The sequence below is a fragment of the Culicoides brevitarsis genome, chromosome 2 (genome assembly GCF_036172545.1).
Source record: "Culicoides brevitarsis isolate CSIRO-B50_1 chromosome 2, AGI_CSIRO_Cbre_v1, whole genome shotgun sequence".
In the NCBI taxonomy this organism is placed as follows: domain Eukaryota; kingdom Metazoa; phylum Arthropoda; class Insecta; order Diptera; family Ceratopogonidae; genus Culicoides; species Culicoides brevitarsis.
In genome coordinates this window covers 30,206,937-30,223,588 of record NC_087086.1, presented here as the reverse complement: position 1 = coordinate 30,223,588, position 16,652 = coordinate 30,206,937, and the positions used below count along the sequence as shown (strand labels likewise).

The window sequence follows — 16,652 nt, the reverse complement described above, 5'->3', positions numbered from 1 at the left end:
TGTACATTTTCGGGGAAAACTTAATTCAAAAAGTTTTTTTTTATACTTTTTCTTTTTTGTCGTTTTTTTTTTCTTCTTTGCCTTAACAACAAATAACTTGGGTAAGCATTGCTTTGTATTCGACGAAATCGGCTTTGCTCCGATGGAAACTCTTTTAAGGGGGCATTATCACACTTCAGCGACGCCAAAGAATCGTCGTCGAGTGCACCACAACAAAACCCATGTTGTCCACATAAATTACTGCCAAATCCATTTACAACATTGCCTCGCAGCCTTGGAGGAATTAGGTTCTAATTAATTGGGGATTTCATCGACTTTAAAAAGGTATTGACACCAGGTAAAAAGATAAATGTTTTCTGCGGTTGTCGTACACGATGTTTCGCACCAAGTGTAGCATATCGTTGTCCGGGCTTAAGAAGAACGTGTGTACAGATAAATTTTACGGTTATAAATTAGGAGGTAAAGCCGCAAAATTTATCCTTTTATGGTCTATTGAACTTTACAATGAGACGAAACGAAAAATTGTAAACAAGTGGGCGTCTCCGTTTGGGGGTGTTTAAGCAAGTCCTTGACCAGATGCACGTAAAAATGTTGCAATCGACGATTTTTATTTTATGGATGTTGTTTTGTGTTGTGTCCCTGTAGTATTTGGTGCTAAGTCGAATACACAAGTTTTATTTCCTTGATATTTTTATTTTTTTTAGGTGACAAAGGGTAGCTCATAGAATTTCGATGATCTGGAATTTTCTTCAACCTTGAGGAATTTTATTAAAGAGTAAGTATCATTTTGAATTCGTTTTATGTTAGAAATCTTAATTATTTTCTACCAAATTAGGTATCAGTTTTTCAAATCTAGTTTTCTAATCAAAAACTTGACTTCAAAGAAAATGCTGAGTTCGTCATGAAGAAAGTAGCCAAGAAATCATACTTCAAAGGCATGATGAAGAATAAACTTGATAAAGACATAAAGCTTCTACTTTACAAGACCTTGCTGCAACCCGCATTGACTATTGCAGAATCATTTTATTCCTTGCAACTGATGAGACACTGAAAAAGCTGCAAATACTCTGCAACCGTGCATTGCCCGCAATTCTCTTGAGGGACAACAGATCCAACGTAGAATCAATGTAACGGGATGTCACTTCTTGAGAATCATATACTGACAAAATGATGCAATTGCTGAAATCCAAAGCTAAAACTATCCTGAATAGAATGTGAACCAAATCAATGAACGGTTATTAAAAAAAATAACTATTAAAAAAAATATGAATCTGCTGGATTTGAAACATCGAGGGTACTTCAATACACTCTTGCTGATTCACAAAGCAAAAATTGGTCTTCTCCCGACCTATATAACCGAGCGCCTCACAATTGTCTGTCACAATATCGAACTGCAAATAGCCAGAACTCAGTTTTTATAAGGAAGCGAATAAGTTCAACAAGATGAATGCTGTGATTGAGTTGTCAAAAGACTTGTGTGTTGCCAAAGACCAAATACCGGTATTTGCTAAGATAAAGTCGCGTGACGATAAAATTATTCAAAACAGGATAAACTGTATTTCCTGAAAGATGGATGTTGCTTGATTTTGTTTAACTCAAAATTTCCAAGTCTATTTGAATTATTTTTCAAATTCAAATACAAAATAGTGCAGAGTCTAAGTAATTCAAATCAGTTGATGAACTACCCCTTTGACCAAATCCAATACTAAAAACATACCAATGTGGAATAAAACGACCATGAAAGTTGTTTCTATCTTTCTTCACTCGTTTCTCTTTTTTTTCCCGTTAAATTGATATATAAAATTGTCTGTTACACAATTTAATCCAGTCTTTGTGTGTGTTTTTTCTTTCGCTCATCTCACTTCTTTCCAGCAGCGGAGACTTTACAACAAAATCCGCACACTTTAGTAAATTAGATTGCATGTTGGCCAAGGAAAAGCGAAGAAAATCCATCTTAAGTCCATTATTCGTCGGAAAAATCGTCCCTAAACAATGGAGACACAAGTGCCTTGTTTGAATTTTCATTCATTCATATCCGCTCGTCTTTGTTCCACATTTTTTGTGCGCATAACAGCGGCACATTGTCGACTGACTCCACTAACAGACGAACGAAAAGCAATCATCTCTCATAAAAGTGAACTTTATTATTGTTGTTATTATTAATTCCGAAAAATCATTCGCGATGTTTTGTGTGTTCCGCATCACTTTTCGCATGAATGAACTCGACTCACTTCCATTGTTTGTTGTTCGGTTTTTGTTTTGTGCTCCTTGTTTTTTTTCCGCTGGACGATGTCAGAATAACGTAAAGTCATCTAATTTTCCGTGTGTCTGTTTGTCAGATCTGATGATGATTTCGAATCAATGTCGAGCTAGGATGGTCCTAATTGATGTTTGTTGTTTCCATTTGTGGAATTTGTGTGCAGCGAAGCCATGATAAAGCCTAATGATGATGTTTTTGTCTCTCGAACAAAATTCGAGTATCGCGGAAATATTTTTGGGAACTTTTGATTAAAATTTCTTTTGATAAATAATTGAAAATAGTGCGGATTTTTATTCCGTTTGTGAGTATGGATCATCACTCATTTTCACGAGTCGAGTTGAATCATTCGATGATAAATAATGGATGAACACATGTGAGACGAAAAGAGAAAGATATCATTACCATTGGCATGCCTTTAACAATCTATCAATTGATATGGAAGATGGAACAATAGAAATTTTCAAAACGAAAAAAAAGGACGACGAGAAAAGGAGACAACGAGCAATTTGTCAATAAATCATAACACGGGTGACAATATTGTGAAAATAATATAAAAAGTTTAGACACAAGTCTAAAAGTCTAATATGGTAAGTGATAAAAGCGCCTTTTAGTTAAAATTTTCAACAAAAGTCTCAATTTTTAAAGTTTTTCGAAATTTAAGGAAAAATTTTTTAAAAATTATTTTGGATGACTTTTAAACTTAACTTTAGTTAAAAAAAATTTTTTTTTTGAAGCTCAGAAAGACTTCAATTCGCTTAAAATCGCTCTTAAAACCTCAAAATCGCCAATAAATGCCAAATACCTAATATCTAAAACAGCACGCAAAGTTATTATTTGATAGTCGTCACCTCTTTTGTTGCTGCCATTCCATTGTGCTCCTCTTCTCCCTTTTCTCACCCGACACGACACACAGACCCAATAAAATAACACACAAAAAATGCCATAAAATCATATATCTCATAAAATAAATTTAAAATGATATCAAAATGAGCACACACACGAACATTGAGTCTCAATGCGAGGCAAATATGAGAAGAAAGACAGGTTCACAGGCCATTCATATGAACACAACGACGACGACGACACCAATAAATTTGAATAAATTTTTGAATATTGACATTTATGCATAAAACACCTCGTTTCATATCTTTTCCATATAATATTTTCCTTTCTTCTGAACTAGCTACTAGCTGAATGGATGGCAAGACACGAAAAATTGTCACCGCAGCCCGTTATCACTCTTCGTCGTAATATACTGGCACGCCGAAAAGTTCAAGCAAGTCAAGTCGCAACAACATGCTGATACCCTTTTATGATTTTTTATGTTTTTTTCCTCTTTCTTTCTTTTTCTCTCGGATACATTAAGAAAAGATACGAGAGAAAGAGCAAAGAAAGAAGAAAAAATTGGAGCAGGAAGCTAATAACATTGGATGGCGCCCGTCTGTCGTTAAATATATTTGTATTTGTCGCGCTACTCTTTCTTTCTCAACTCTCCAATATGTCGCAGAGACAGCAGCAGCAGCAACAACAAACACTACTTAAATCTTTTTTATGGCTTTTTAATAGCTCGCAGGACTGTATTGTGCTTGACTATCTAGAAGAAGAAGGACAAGTGACGCGCTCATAATCTAAAATTAAAACAAATGTACTTGAGTTGATTTGATTACTGAACTACTTTTTTATGCATCATTATCTCCGGGCGAGGGAGCGCTTGGAATGCAAGTATTATGCAAGAGAAGAAAAAATTAATTAACAAATGAATTTTAAATGAGTTGAACATGAAAAATGATCGTCATTTTAGGCAGAGGCGGAAAAACTCAAAGGCTTATAGGGCTAAAATTTTGCATCCGAGGAACTTGTGGAACAAAATTCTTCAAGGAAAGACACAAGAGGTAAGGAAAAAGCTTAAAATCTTTTCCAATTAATTCAAACCAAGCAAATAAATTTCATTAAAAAAAATCCTCGAACAATCAAAAGGCTCAAGAAATTTTAAGGCCTAAGGACTCAAGCTTCTAATCTATTCCAATCAATTCAAACCAAGCAAATGAATTTCATTAAAAAAAATCCTCGAACAATCTCAAGGCTCAAGGACTCAAGCTTAAAATCTATTCCAATTAATTCAAACCAAGCAAATGAATTTCATTTAAAAAAATCCTCGAACAATCTCAAGGCTCAAGGACTCAAGCTTAAAATCTATTCCAATTAATTCAAACCAAGCAAATATATTTTACTTAAAAAAATTTTCAAATAATCGAAAGGCTCAAGAAATGTTAAGGCCTAAGGACTCAGGCTTCTAATCTATTCCAATTAATTCAAACCAAGCAATTGAATTTAACTTTAAAAATCCTCAAACAAACTAAGCTCCCAAGAAAAGCAACTCCGTCACTGATTCCAGCGCCTAAAAGCAGCAAGACAAAGAAGAAGAACCCTGACAACGATTAACGTCAAGTTCATTTTTCACATTCTCGGACGCCTCGTTTTCGCAAATATATTTCATTAATATTCATCCAGGCAAATGGTATCTCTTAGCGTTCCATAATCCTGCGCGCCGCTGTGCAGTTGTCAGAACTTTCCATGTAATTAATTGTCTTTTTTTTCCTGCATACACGATTTGCCATTATTAATTTCGAATGTCATGTATCAACGTCATTAGATCTAAATGTTATTATTTATTGTAATTATTGCAATCGTAAACGAAATTATGATCAACAAACACACAATGTTTAAAATAATAGCATTAGCGTTATGTGATATGGCGACATAACGAGGACCGTTATGCGAATGCGAGAGAGAGCGAGCATATAATATTCGAAAAGGGTAATTAATATTTGATAATTATTTTGGGAGGATATATAGAGAGAATGGCAAATAGAATTGGAAATTCAATTACGTAAAGTGGTTTTGAGTGAAACTACATGTGTATATGTGTGTGGTTATGGCTTAAAATTTGCCGAATTACCGGAGAATTTTAAATGAAAGCGTATCATGGAGACGATCATCTGTGACTAAAGTGACTAAATCGACCAATTATATCAAAATCAAAGACATATTTTAGCAATTAATGAGGTAGTATGAGTGGTTTTTGGTACATTCCAGGAATGCAGACAAAAATGTGTCGTTAGTAACTCAAAGGAATTGATTTCTTTGAACTACAGATGAAGTTTAAATACAATTTGTTCGAAACTTGGATTTTAACAGCTGTTGAAATTAATTAAAGTTATTGAAAAGTTTCGACAAGAAGAAGGTCAAAAGAAATCATGAACAATATTACCTGATGATTTTTTTAAAAAAATTGCCCTATGAACAATTTGATTTAAATTTTTAAGCTAAACGTCACAAAAATTAAGAAAAACCTCACTCTGAAAGAATAAGCGAACGAAAAAACATATAATTTTATTCTTCTAAAATTTAAGAAAGAGAAAAGGTCAAAAATTAAAGCATTAATTTTTGTTATCAGGCTATCTTGGATCCAGTGTGGCATCCATATCATCCCCCATTTTGTTTTGTCCAAATCAAAAAAAAAATTTTTTTTGACTCAAAAATCATCTAAAAAGCTGAAAAAAGATCAAAATCCACAATTCCCTTGAAATAATGGAGACGCCTGGCATTTAACATGAACCAAAAATCATCCAATAAAAATCTCAAAATCATAAAAACCCGATTTCACTCTTTTGTGTACATTTCGTAAACATAATGCACTCCCCAGAGATCGTCTCGCTAATGCCGTCAAACAAACAAACAATTTCTATTCAAAATAAGCTCTGCGACAAAAGAACGAAAAAGTAAAGAAAGAAAAAAACGGAAGAAGCAAAGCAGTGACATTTCGCATTCAAACACATTTTTTCTCCCTCAAAAAAAAAATTGTATAAAGGAATATACGACATTTCTTCTACTTTCTCATCTCCATTCAAGCGTCAGTAAAAGCAATTTTCAAATTGCAGAAGAAAATAAAAGAAGCATTTTAACGCTCAAGAGAATTGCCTGATGGGGACATTAAAGTGTATTTAATATTCACTTTTTTTTTCTCTCTACGTGTATTTTTTTGTTGTTTCCGTGTTCTTCGTCAGTCAGAGCGACAAAAAGCTTTGTTTTGACGGCTTTCAGTGCGTAAATGAATCTTGTGTTGCTTTTAATGGAAGTTCCTTTCTTTAACGCACAATAATGCTTCACAAAATAAAAATAAAAAAAAAATGTGAAAAGAAACTAATCCTCAGAAAGTTATTTTATCTCTAAAGTGCAACTTAAACAAAGACGGAAACGAATAAAGAAACATAAAAACGTGGAGGATGAAAAATGAATTAAAACTCAAACAAAAAAAAACGACACTTGTCAGCTTAAAAGCTGCACATTTTTGTCCTCGTCGTCGTTGTAGTTGACGTGAAAGCGAGTAATCTTTTTTTTTCATGAATTCCAATGATAAATCTTGTTTTTATTTATATTCATGTCGTTCTTTATTTCATTCATTATTACGAGAAATTTGTATGATTTTTTTATTCGCTTCAGGTAGATGTATCAAAATAAATTGAAATTTGAGAGAGTTCGCATTCATTTTATTCATTGTGACAATTTTTTTTTTTGTGTATATGAGTTTGACAATATTTAATAATAATGATGATGTCGTCAGTTATTTCTACCCACTCGAGCAAAACGAGACACAAGGATGGAGAGAAAAAAGTTGATTTTCGGATAAAAATTACTATGCGGTGTGAGAAACGGAATAAATAGAAGGAGAGAGACTAGACAGACAAAAGACGAGACATCGATGCAATCAGGTTAGTGTCGAAACGATTCTTATCGCGAATTGTGGAGACATGATCACGTCAGGCACAAGATGACAATGTCGGCGACGAAAGGAGAAGAGTTGTTTTTATTATTTTTAGCCATGTGAAGAGGCAGCACGAGGCACAGTACTTGGAGGAATGTTTCATCTGATATGTTTGTTTAGCAACTCATATATACGATAACGAGAAGGGAGTGTCAACTTTTGGGTGATGATGTGATGTGACAGAATGGAAAAATCGTGTTCAAGTCAAAAGTCGGGAGTTCATTTATTTATAAAAAGAAGTGAGCTAAAAATAGAAAAAAAATCTGAAATATTTGTTCAAAGGTGACTTGAAGTCAAATTTAAAATTTTTTGGTAAGAAAAAAAAATTATCAAGGTTCAAAAACTGATATGATTCAATTTTTTTCACAAATAGAGCTTTGACTATTTAACTAAATTTCATAAAAATGTTTGCAAAATTAAACTTTATGATGAACATTAAAGAAATTTCTTGCTAATGACAATAACCTTTCTCAATGACATTCATCGATAATCTGTTTGTTTTGTGATTAAAGATTATCATTCTTATTGATTTGTTCAATATACTTTCTACTGATAATAAAAATCCCTCACAATTTCTTAGAAATTAAAGAATTTTATCGACACTTCCCTATGGGCGAAAAACGGGTCAGAATTGAAACTTAAATAATTGATCCATTGAGGTCAATTTGATTCCTTCAAGAAGACAATTTGAAAATCCAGGAGGTCAATTTAATCTGTTAAGGGATTATTGATTAAAGACTATCTGATCTCTTGAATGATTCAAATTTTTGGGTCTGCAGATAACCTAAAAGGGGATCACAATTGACCCCTTAGGGAAATTAAAGAATTTTATCGACATTTCTTATCAGACCTTCATTTTTTGTATAAAAGAGCAAAAAATTGCTGTTGATTGTCAGTTAAAGTTTTTATCGACTCAAGAAAAGCTCTAAAATGGGTAAACTCTCGGTAAGTTCATTCTATTAGTTTGAAAATGTCACAAAATAGAAAAATTTTCTACTTTCAGTTAATAATTGTGCTTACATTGGCCTTGATTGTCATTAGTGTCAATGCAAGTCCAGGAAGAGGAGGAGGCGGAAGTCGCGGAGGATTTAGAGGTCATTCAGGCGGTTCTAAAGGCGGAGGTTCGAAAGGAGGAAGTTCTTCAAGTGGTTCAAAAGGAGGTTCTCATGGCAGTCATGGGTCTAAAGGAGGACAAAGCTCACCAGGAGGTTCTAAAGGCAATCCGGGGTCTAAAGGAAATCCAGGATCCAAAGGCAATCCAAGCTCCCACAGTAATCTAGGTTCAAAGGGAAATCCTGACTCTAAAAATCCTCCATCTGAACCGAACTCAAACTCTCCTTCTAAACCGAATTCTAACCCTCCATCTAAACCGAACTCAAATCCACCATCCAAACCTCAAAATCATGTAGATGTCCATGTTGAAGGCACCGTCGATGTACATTGGGGCTCCAAGAAACGAAGCGCTTAAAAAAATCTTGCAATAAATTCCATAGACTTGAACATCCCTGACCTTTTTTCATTGATTCTCGCAACTCGTTCCACGATAAATAGACTGAACTCCGTACAGCGAAATTCCTCAAGAGCTCACATCATTCAAGTATATAAACAAACACCATTTACAACAACTCCGTATCACATCACAAGCACTTTTGCTTGCCATCTATCTCGTGTCGTCGTCGTCGTCGTCGCTGCTCGTCGGCCCTAAAAATATGTGTGGCAAGATTGATGAATACGTGCCTGTTTGCGTTTCACATCATCAAAAAATATGTTATTTTGCATGAATTATTAAAATTTTCTCTTCTTTTTATCATAAACCAGCCGACGACGAGATGCTCTTCAAAACTAACAGCTACACACAGAAGGTGGTGCAATCTTGTAACCGTAAAAAAAAAACTAATAATAACCTTTAACAAAACTTCTCTCTAAAAAAAAATTTATAAAAAAAAATGAATTTTCATGACATGGATGATGTTTTTTTTTGCTCCTCGTGCCGCCCGCGTGTGTTTGTATTTGTACAAGACATGATTACTTGAAGCCTTGAGGGGTTTTTCCTTGTTACTCTTGATGAGTTGGATGAGTACGCCAGCGAGTGAAAGGATATCTGTGTGTGTTCAAAGTAAATGAAGATGTCTGTCTGTTGCACGCCGATCCAAAGAAAAACAGAAAAAAATAACATGAAAGGATGTTGTTGATGTAGTATGAGTTGTGAGAGTTGAAGTTCATAGGGTTTCCGGTTAATAGTTTTTTCTGTTCGTCACTCATCTCGGAGTATTCAGCGGAAAAAATCACCCTATGGGAGTGAAGTCCCGGATTTGCAAGTACATGCAGAGTAAGATGAAAAGCAATTGAGGAGAAGATGTTGTAGTTCTTTTTCTTGTTCTTTTCTGCGTTTCTACAACGATAAAGACGACGCTATAAAATAAAAAAAGGCAAAAAAGAATCAATGATGTGCAGGAGCGATGAAGACGAAAAAAGAAAGAACAAAAAAATAAGACAAAAAGGCGTCGCATGTATATATAGAACGTATCCCACAAGTTGAAAAAAATTGGGTCACCATTCGCCATCTGTCTTGTACATTTTTCATTTATTTTATTATTTTTTTTTTCGGTAGGCACATATTTACATATATGGCCCTTTTTTTAACGCAGATCCCAGCAGCACCAAGGAACAACGAAAAAAAAATGAGGATCCGAAAAGCTAATCGTCTCGAGGGATTTCCCAGAATCATTTATTTTAATAGAGCATGAAACATCCGGTGGACAAAAGTAAGGAATTTCTGCGGAAAAAAAATGTTTGTTTAATGGAATTTGTTCGACGTCAGCGGATAAGCGACGCGTAGCATGTGCGATGCGGCACGACATTACTAAATCAATTGTCTCTCAATTATCTGCTTGTTTGTGGAAGGAAAATTCATTTATTATTACCTACCTACTCGGAGAACCTGCGAGAGCAGCAATGGGTAGAGAGGACATACTGCAAGCGAAAAGCGATAGCAATAAATTGCTTACAAATTGAATGTGTGTAATATTAAACGGGGATAAACGAGAAATGATTGTTTGGTGCGAGGCGAGGAATGTTCGTCGTTTGGTTCGGTGTCTTATTTTATGTTCACATGCTTTTTATTTTTTAGGTTAAAGAGAACGAGAGACACGCACAAACAGACAACAATGAATGAAGTGAGGTGAGATAAGACAAGGAAGGAATTTTGCAGATAATTTTCATTAAAAATTGGTTTGGTATTGACGGAGCGAACAAGTAAGTCAATACTTACAGCGTAAGGTTTATAAAAAAAATTAGAAAATTTAAATAAGGTTATAAATTTTTTTTTGAGGGTACGAGCAAGTTACTGAGAGCTATTGTGAACATCAAAAAATTCTAAAGCTTGTATTGATCGAATTCTAACTTAGACCTAGATATCCTCATATTAGGATTTATTGCTTTATCTCAAGGTAATATTTCGCTCGTGGTTATGTTTTATAAATTATTTATGTCTTTGGTCAAATCGTTTATTGGTTTTATAGCCATTTATTTTATTACTTCATCGTAAAAAATCCTCAATAGTAAAACTGTTCCAAAAAAATAGTTGTCCGACTTATATCTCTTGTTATTTTTCATAGTTCTTCATTTCATGATCTCGTCTTTAGGTAGGTTTGTAGGTATTCTATTAATTTTTTCGCAGCTTCTGTATTAATGTTGTAATATTCAAGTTTATCAGTTTCACACTTATCAAGTCACAACTCTGTGTGTTTTGGAATACTATGAACGGTCTTTTTTGAGAGCTTTTCAGATATTTTATTTTTTATGTTGTCTTATCTGCAATGTTGACAGCATTGGTCGAAGCTTTTTTTCAAATGGAAAATCTTGTTGTTTTTAATGCTTTGAATGGCTTCCTCATTCATGTCGAGGAATATAAGAAATGGATATACGAAAATTACTGACATGTAACAATCTGGAACCATATTTACGAGAGACTCAAACATGATCTTGTATCCAGAAGGCTTGAAAAGTTTATGCATCTCTTGATATTTTCGTCGACTCGTCTTTCTGTGAAGCAACGCTATGATAACTCAGTATACTTGATACAACTATCTGTCAAAATCTGAAATGTCAAATTAAAAAAAAATCACTTTTTCTTACCCTTAAAATTCCCATTAAAAATCTCCAATTTCATTCTAGTTTCTCTTTGCTGAAAAATTCCTTTTGGCCACCATCCTCATATCAGTTAGTGCGTTATTGGTCGAGTCGACAAACAATACTCTTAACTAACAACAAAACAAAAAGCAGTAAATAACGTTGCCTCGGCATTTGAATGCGATGCGCTAAATAAAGATATGCGAAGAAGCGATACTGGAGTGTTATTTGAAACAAAAGGATGGAATTCACACACATTCTCACTCCGTTTCGCATATATCAGTTGCTGTTGCTGCTCAAACAATGCCGTGACTGTAAATATTCCTTCACTCCTTCGCTATTCAAGCAAACACAATAGCTAGACGATGCCTCTGACGTCGCACGGGATGAAAGATGTGTCTTGTTTCCTCTCTCGTTTTTCTCGCTCGTCGTGAAGAAGATGATTTATGCCGATATTATGAGGGAGCAACTCACATGGTCTCTAATTGGAAATCTTCGCTCGTTATCTGGATCTCGTAAAGCGATAAAACGAGATGAAATACGATGCACGAATACTAATCACGTCGTTGCTGTTGAGAAAAATCATTAAATTCCCGTTCTGGTCGACATAATTCGTCGTTGTGCGAAAATTTCGTAATAATTAGGTCACCACCCGAAAATAATATTAATAACAACGCAACACTTGAATATTTAATGTGTCAAAATTTATCAAACACAATTGTCTGTCGCTTGGCGAGTCGCTTTTTGGAAAAGTGCCGCGCGCTCGCTCTATTGACATTTGACATTAAGATAAATATTTTATCGGGCAGAAAAGTTTTCGTATACCGAGTTTTAAATTGATTTATTTGTGCCGCGCGATAAATATTATTTTCCACTCGAAATGCAACCAACGCCAACACACATTTAATTTCATTAAATTAATTACCGCACAATTTATGGACGTTTTTCTCCTCGTTCTGAAATATAAATTGCTTTCGAAATTTCTATACGTTCAAACTTTGTCAAAGGCAAAAAAGAAAACTTGTCTTTCTTTACATGCGATACTTAACTAACAAAAAAAAGTAAATTTAATTGCTCAAGTTTGCAAACATTTAATTGGAAAATATTTCCTATAAATTTTACTTTGATGTCGAAGGTATTAGAATTCGATTTAATTTATTTATAAATAGTCGAGATGCACAAAGTGACGTGTAGTATGTGGGTTTGTTGTCTCCCGAGTCCTAATCAAATGTTGTGGAAAAAAGGCTTAAAGGAAACTTTTCATACAAAAAAACTTTGCTTGTGAATTTGTAAATAAATTGATTGAATAGATATGCTTCAAAAGTTATATCTCTCTCTCGGTTGAATTTGATGTTAGTTTTAAAGGAAGGTTTCCTTCTCTCTCACTCTCTCTCATTTTAGGGGTTTTTTGGTTACTTGTGTAAATGCTAGAGTTAAGTTTATGTTACAGAGCGTTACAATAAATGGGATAAAAAGTCTTTTTAGATTCACTTTAGATATGAATTTCAATTTCGGATGGTAAAGGAGGAAATCATTCTAACATTTTGTGGTTTGTTTGTTACTTGTAATGGAATTGATAGGTAAAAGATAGAAACTAATCTGAACTAGGGGCAAAAGGAAAATGGATACTAGTTGGTAAATGGCAGCAACGTTGTTGGGGTAGAGATGAAAATGAAGTTGATGAGGGACTGAAAAGCAGAAAAACTTGGAGAAATTGGAGCAAAAGGGTAAGAGATGAACTTTGATGTCTGATGAGGCGAAAAAATTGTTTTGGAAAAGATAAGAAAAATATCTTTAAAAGATTTTTTCAAAAAATTCTCAAAACTTTGCTTAGTTTTTAATTTTTTTTTTCAATTTAAATTTTTGAACTTCAATTGAATGTTGAAAATGTAAAAAAAAACATAAAATGATCAAATTTCCATATCACCCGATTTCATCATATCATCCAAAAAAATATGGTATGAGTTTTTTTAATGGTTTTGGGTTAGTAAGGCCTAAACTAATCGATAAAACCTAAATTTAAAATTCTGGAACGAACTTTTGAGATTTTAAAAAAAAGTCTTCAGTGGATTTGAGGGTTTTCAAGTACCTCTTTGGTATACCCAACCAGACTAAAATTGGCTAAAAGTGAGCCTCAGTGCTTTTTAGTCTGGTTGGGTATACCAAAGAGGTACTTGAAAACCCCCAAATCCACTAAAGACATTTTAAAATCTCAATAGTTCGTTCCAAAATTTTAAATTTAGGTTTTTTTCGATTACTTTAGGCCTAAATAATTCACAAATCCACCAAAAAATCTCATATTTTTTCGATTAAATGATGAAATCGCGTGATGTGTTTCCACAATTGAAATGATCAAAATTATTCCACTCATCAACCCCTTCTCCGCATTTCAATCCTTTCTCAGCTGATAACCAAACAAAAATAAATTAAAATAATTGCCTTTGAAATGCAAAACGACTGAAAAACGAAACCATAGTAACACAAACTAAGCGAACAAATAATTTTATATATAAAATTTCATAATTTTTCTCTCTCTGTCCCATACTTTTTTCTGTGCAGCATTTTCCGAAGAACAAAGAGATAATCCAAGCAAACCCATTGCCATTAGTAACTTTTGTCTGGATTCCGTTATCGTCACAACCAACCAGAGGAATTTTTTGCTCTTTTTGCTTTTGTTGTTGTGCGAAAAGATGACGACGACGATGACAATTATCGTCGTCAATCTTTCAATTGATTCAAACTCTCCTTCAAATGACTTACCCTCAAGTAACCAAAACTAATTTAAACTAATTGAGAGACATTAAACTTTATTGAAATGATTGTCAAAAAGACTAAAAATTGATTACTTTTTCTTTCTTTTCTCTCTCGACGAGCATCGTTATCGTCAAACATCAAACCCTTAAATTTGACGAAATTGATCTCTTTTATTTTATTTTCTTTGCTATGCGATAGATTTGCGCTCAAATTTTTCTCTTTTTTTTCAAAAGAAGAACACAATAAAATACCCAACAACAAATTTCATTTGAAAATTTTGTGGTTTGGAAAATTTATTCCTTTCTTCATTCTATTCAAAGCACATGAAAAATCGTAGATGAAAAAACTTCTTTTCATTCACTGCGTTCTTATGTGTGTGTTTTTTTCGGGGTTGAGGTGATTGTGTGCGATATTTTCTGTTATTGTCATTATCGTGATCTTCTTTTTTTTCAGACTACTTTTCAAAGATGAATGCAAGTAAAAAAACGAAATAAAATGTAATAAAAATAGATAGAAAAAAAGAGATTGGAACAAATCGATAGAGCGGACTATTATATGCATGGCGAAGTAGCAAGAGAGAGGTTCAAGCAGCAAAAGCGTTCAAGTTTAAAATTGACATAAAATTGGAAAAAAGGTCAAATATTCTTTTTTTTTTGAGGTGATGGCGTTTTTGTTCGGATATAAAAAGCAGTTAGATTGAGAGTCACGCGATTATTATTCGAAATGGTGACCTTAAAAATTGATTTATTGTCAGTTTTTTAGGCAATTTTGATGGTGAATTATGACAAGAATTTGAATTTTGCACGAAGTTGGACAAATTAAGCAACGAATGAGAATTTGAGATATTTAAAAAAAAAATAAAAAAAAATTAATTAATCAAGATAAAAAAAAATTAAAATTATATTAAAATATTTAAATAAAAAAACAAAAAACTAAAATTAATTTAATTTAAAAATTTAAGCCAAATTAAAAAAAAAAATAAAAATAAAAATAAAAAAAAATAAAAATTAAATTAAAATTAAATTAAAATAAAATTAAAATTAAATTAAAATTAAATTAAAATTAAATTAAAATTAAATTAAAATTAAATTAAAATTAAATTAAAATTAAATTAAAATTAAATTAAAATTAAATTAAAATTAAATTAAAATTAAATTAAAATTTAATTAAAATTAAATTAAAATTAAATTAAAATTAAAAATTAAAATAAAATTAAAATTAAATTAAAAAAATTCTAAAAAAATTAAATAATAAAATAAAAAAATTAAAATTAAATTAAAATTAAATTAAAATTAAATTAAAAAAAATTAAAATTAAATTAAAATTAAATGAAAATTAAAATTAAATTAAATTAAATTAAATTAAATTAAATTAAAATTAAAATTAAATTAAATTTTGACCAAGATTTTTAAAATTCCTTAAAAAATTTTAAAATTAATTAATTTGTTTATTTAGGTATTTTAGATTTATTAATTTTTAATTTTTTAATGAATCATAAAATTTTTCCATAAAAATCAAATTTTTCAGATGTTTTTACCTTTTCATCTTCAAACGAAGCCTTTTTGCAGCAATTTAGCCGTTAATTGCCCCGAAAATCACTCAAAAGTGACATAACATGACAAAAAGTCGACACTTTTTAATGACCTTCCTCATTTATCTTCTTCAATTTTGTTATTTTTTTTTTCATTCTTTTCATCAACCTGCAAACACGCAATGTCTCACGAGAGAAATTCATCAAAATCCGGATTGATTGAAAAATTGACAAGCAGCTGAGTGGTGATAAAAAGTCGATGAACTTCCTTCACATTTTAAGTTTGAATAAAAAAAAAACGAAAGAAAAAATTGATGGTTAACGGTCTTTAACGGAAAAAGGTTCGTAAAAATAATTTATTGACTCCCTTTTTTTAGATCCTTCTTTTTTTTAGTTTTACAACAAAAAAAGGGATTTTATGAAAAAAAAAAACCGTGGGCGCCACAAAAAATGAATATTCCTCGATTAAAATTTATATTTTCAGGTCAAAATCGTCTATTATCCCCAATTTAACGTGGGAAGTCATATGACTCATCACATAATTTCATGCCTGGTCGGTGACACAAAAAATCCAAACTTTTGACCCTTTTTCATAAAAATGATGAAAAAAAAACGTACGGAGATAAATTCTTTACCTCTCATTACACATCAGGTCATGTATTATCCCGTTAACTTACATACCTTGCATTGCTAAGTTGCTAAGGACATTGCCTTCAATGTTGTTCCAGTTGTTAGAAGGCTAAAGACAAGCAAAGTAATGAATGGTTTATTTCTGCAAAGTACATGCTTTGAATTTTATAAATATTTTTTCCAACTTTTTTTTTTAATAAATTATGAATGGAATGCAGCAGTATAGTCAAAGGTTGTTATATTAGCGATATATTAGCTCGAAAAAAAAGCAACAGGGGAAAAAATACCTCCCACGAGGCTCAAACAATTCACAGAATTCGACCATCATTAAGTCCTGGCATGGAGCGTTGGCCAGTTCAAAGGTCCCTTATTGCAAAATATTTGTTCTGACATTTTTCGGTTGTTTATTGTGAACAAAATTCCCGGGATTTATTACAAAATAAAATATGTTTTTTTTTTATCGGCATCACAACAAAGAGGATGAGCAGCATGGAAAACACCAGGAATTGTAACAAAAATAT

At 32.4% G+C, this 16,652-nt stretch overlaps 2 protein-coding genes across 2 annotated transcripts in view; one reads left to right on the top strand and one right to left on the bottom strand.

Moving 5' to 3' along the window:
- The window catches only part of LOC134831976 (uncharacterized), a 66,980-nt gene that overhangs the window by 40,661 nt on the left and 9,667 nt on the right, over positions 1-16,652 (bottom strand). The window lies entirely within an intron of this gene.
- On the top strand, positions 7,992-8,998 carry LOC134831707 (holotricin-3-like). The gene is made up of 2 exons (XM_063845508.1): positions 7,992-8,030; positions 8,089-8,998. Exons 1-2 carry the CDS (start codon positions 8,016-8,018, stop codon positions 8,551-8,553), a joined length of 480 nt encoding a protein of 159 aa, XP_063701578.1. The 5' UTR covers positions 7,992-8,015; the 3' UTR covers positions 8,554-8,998.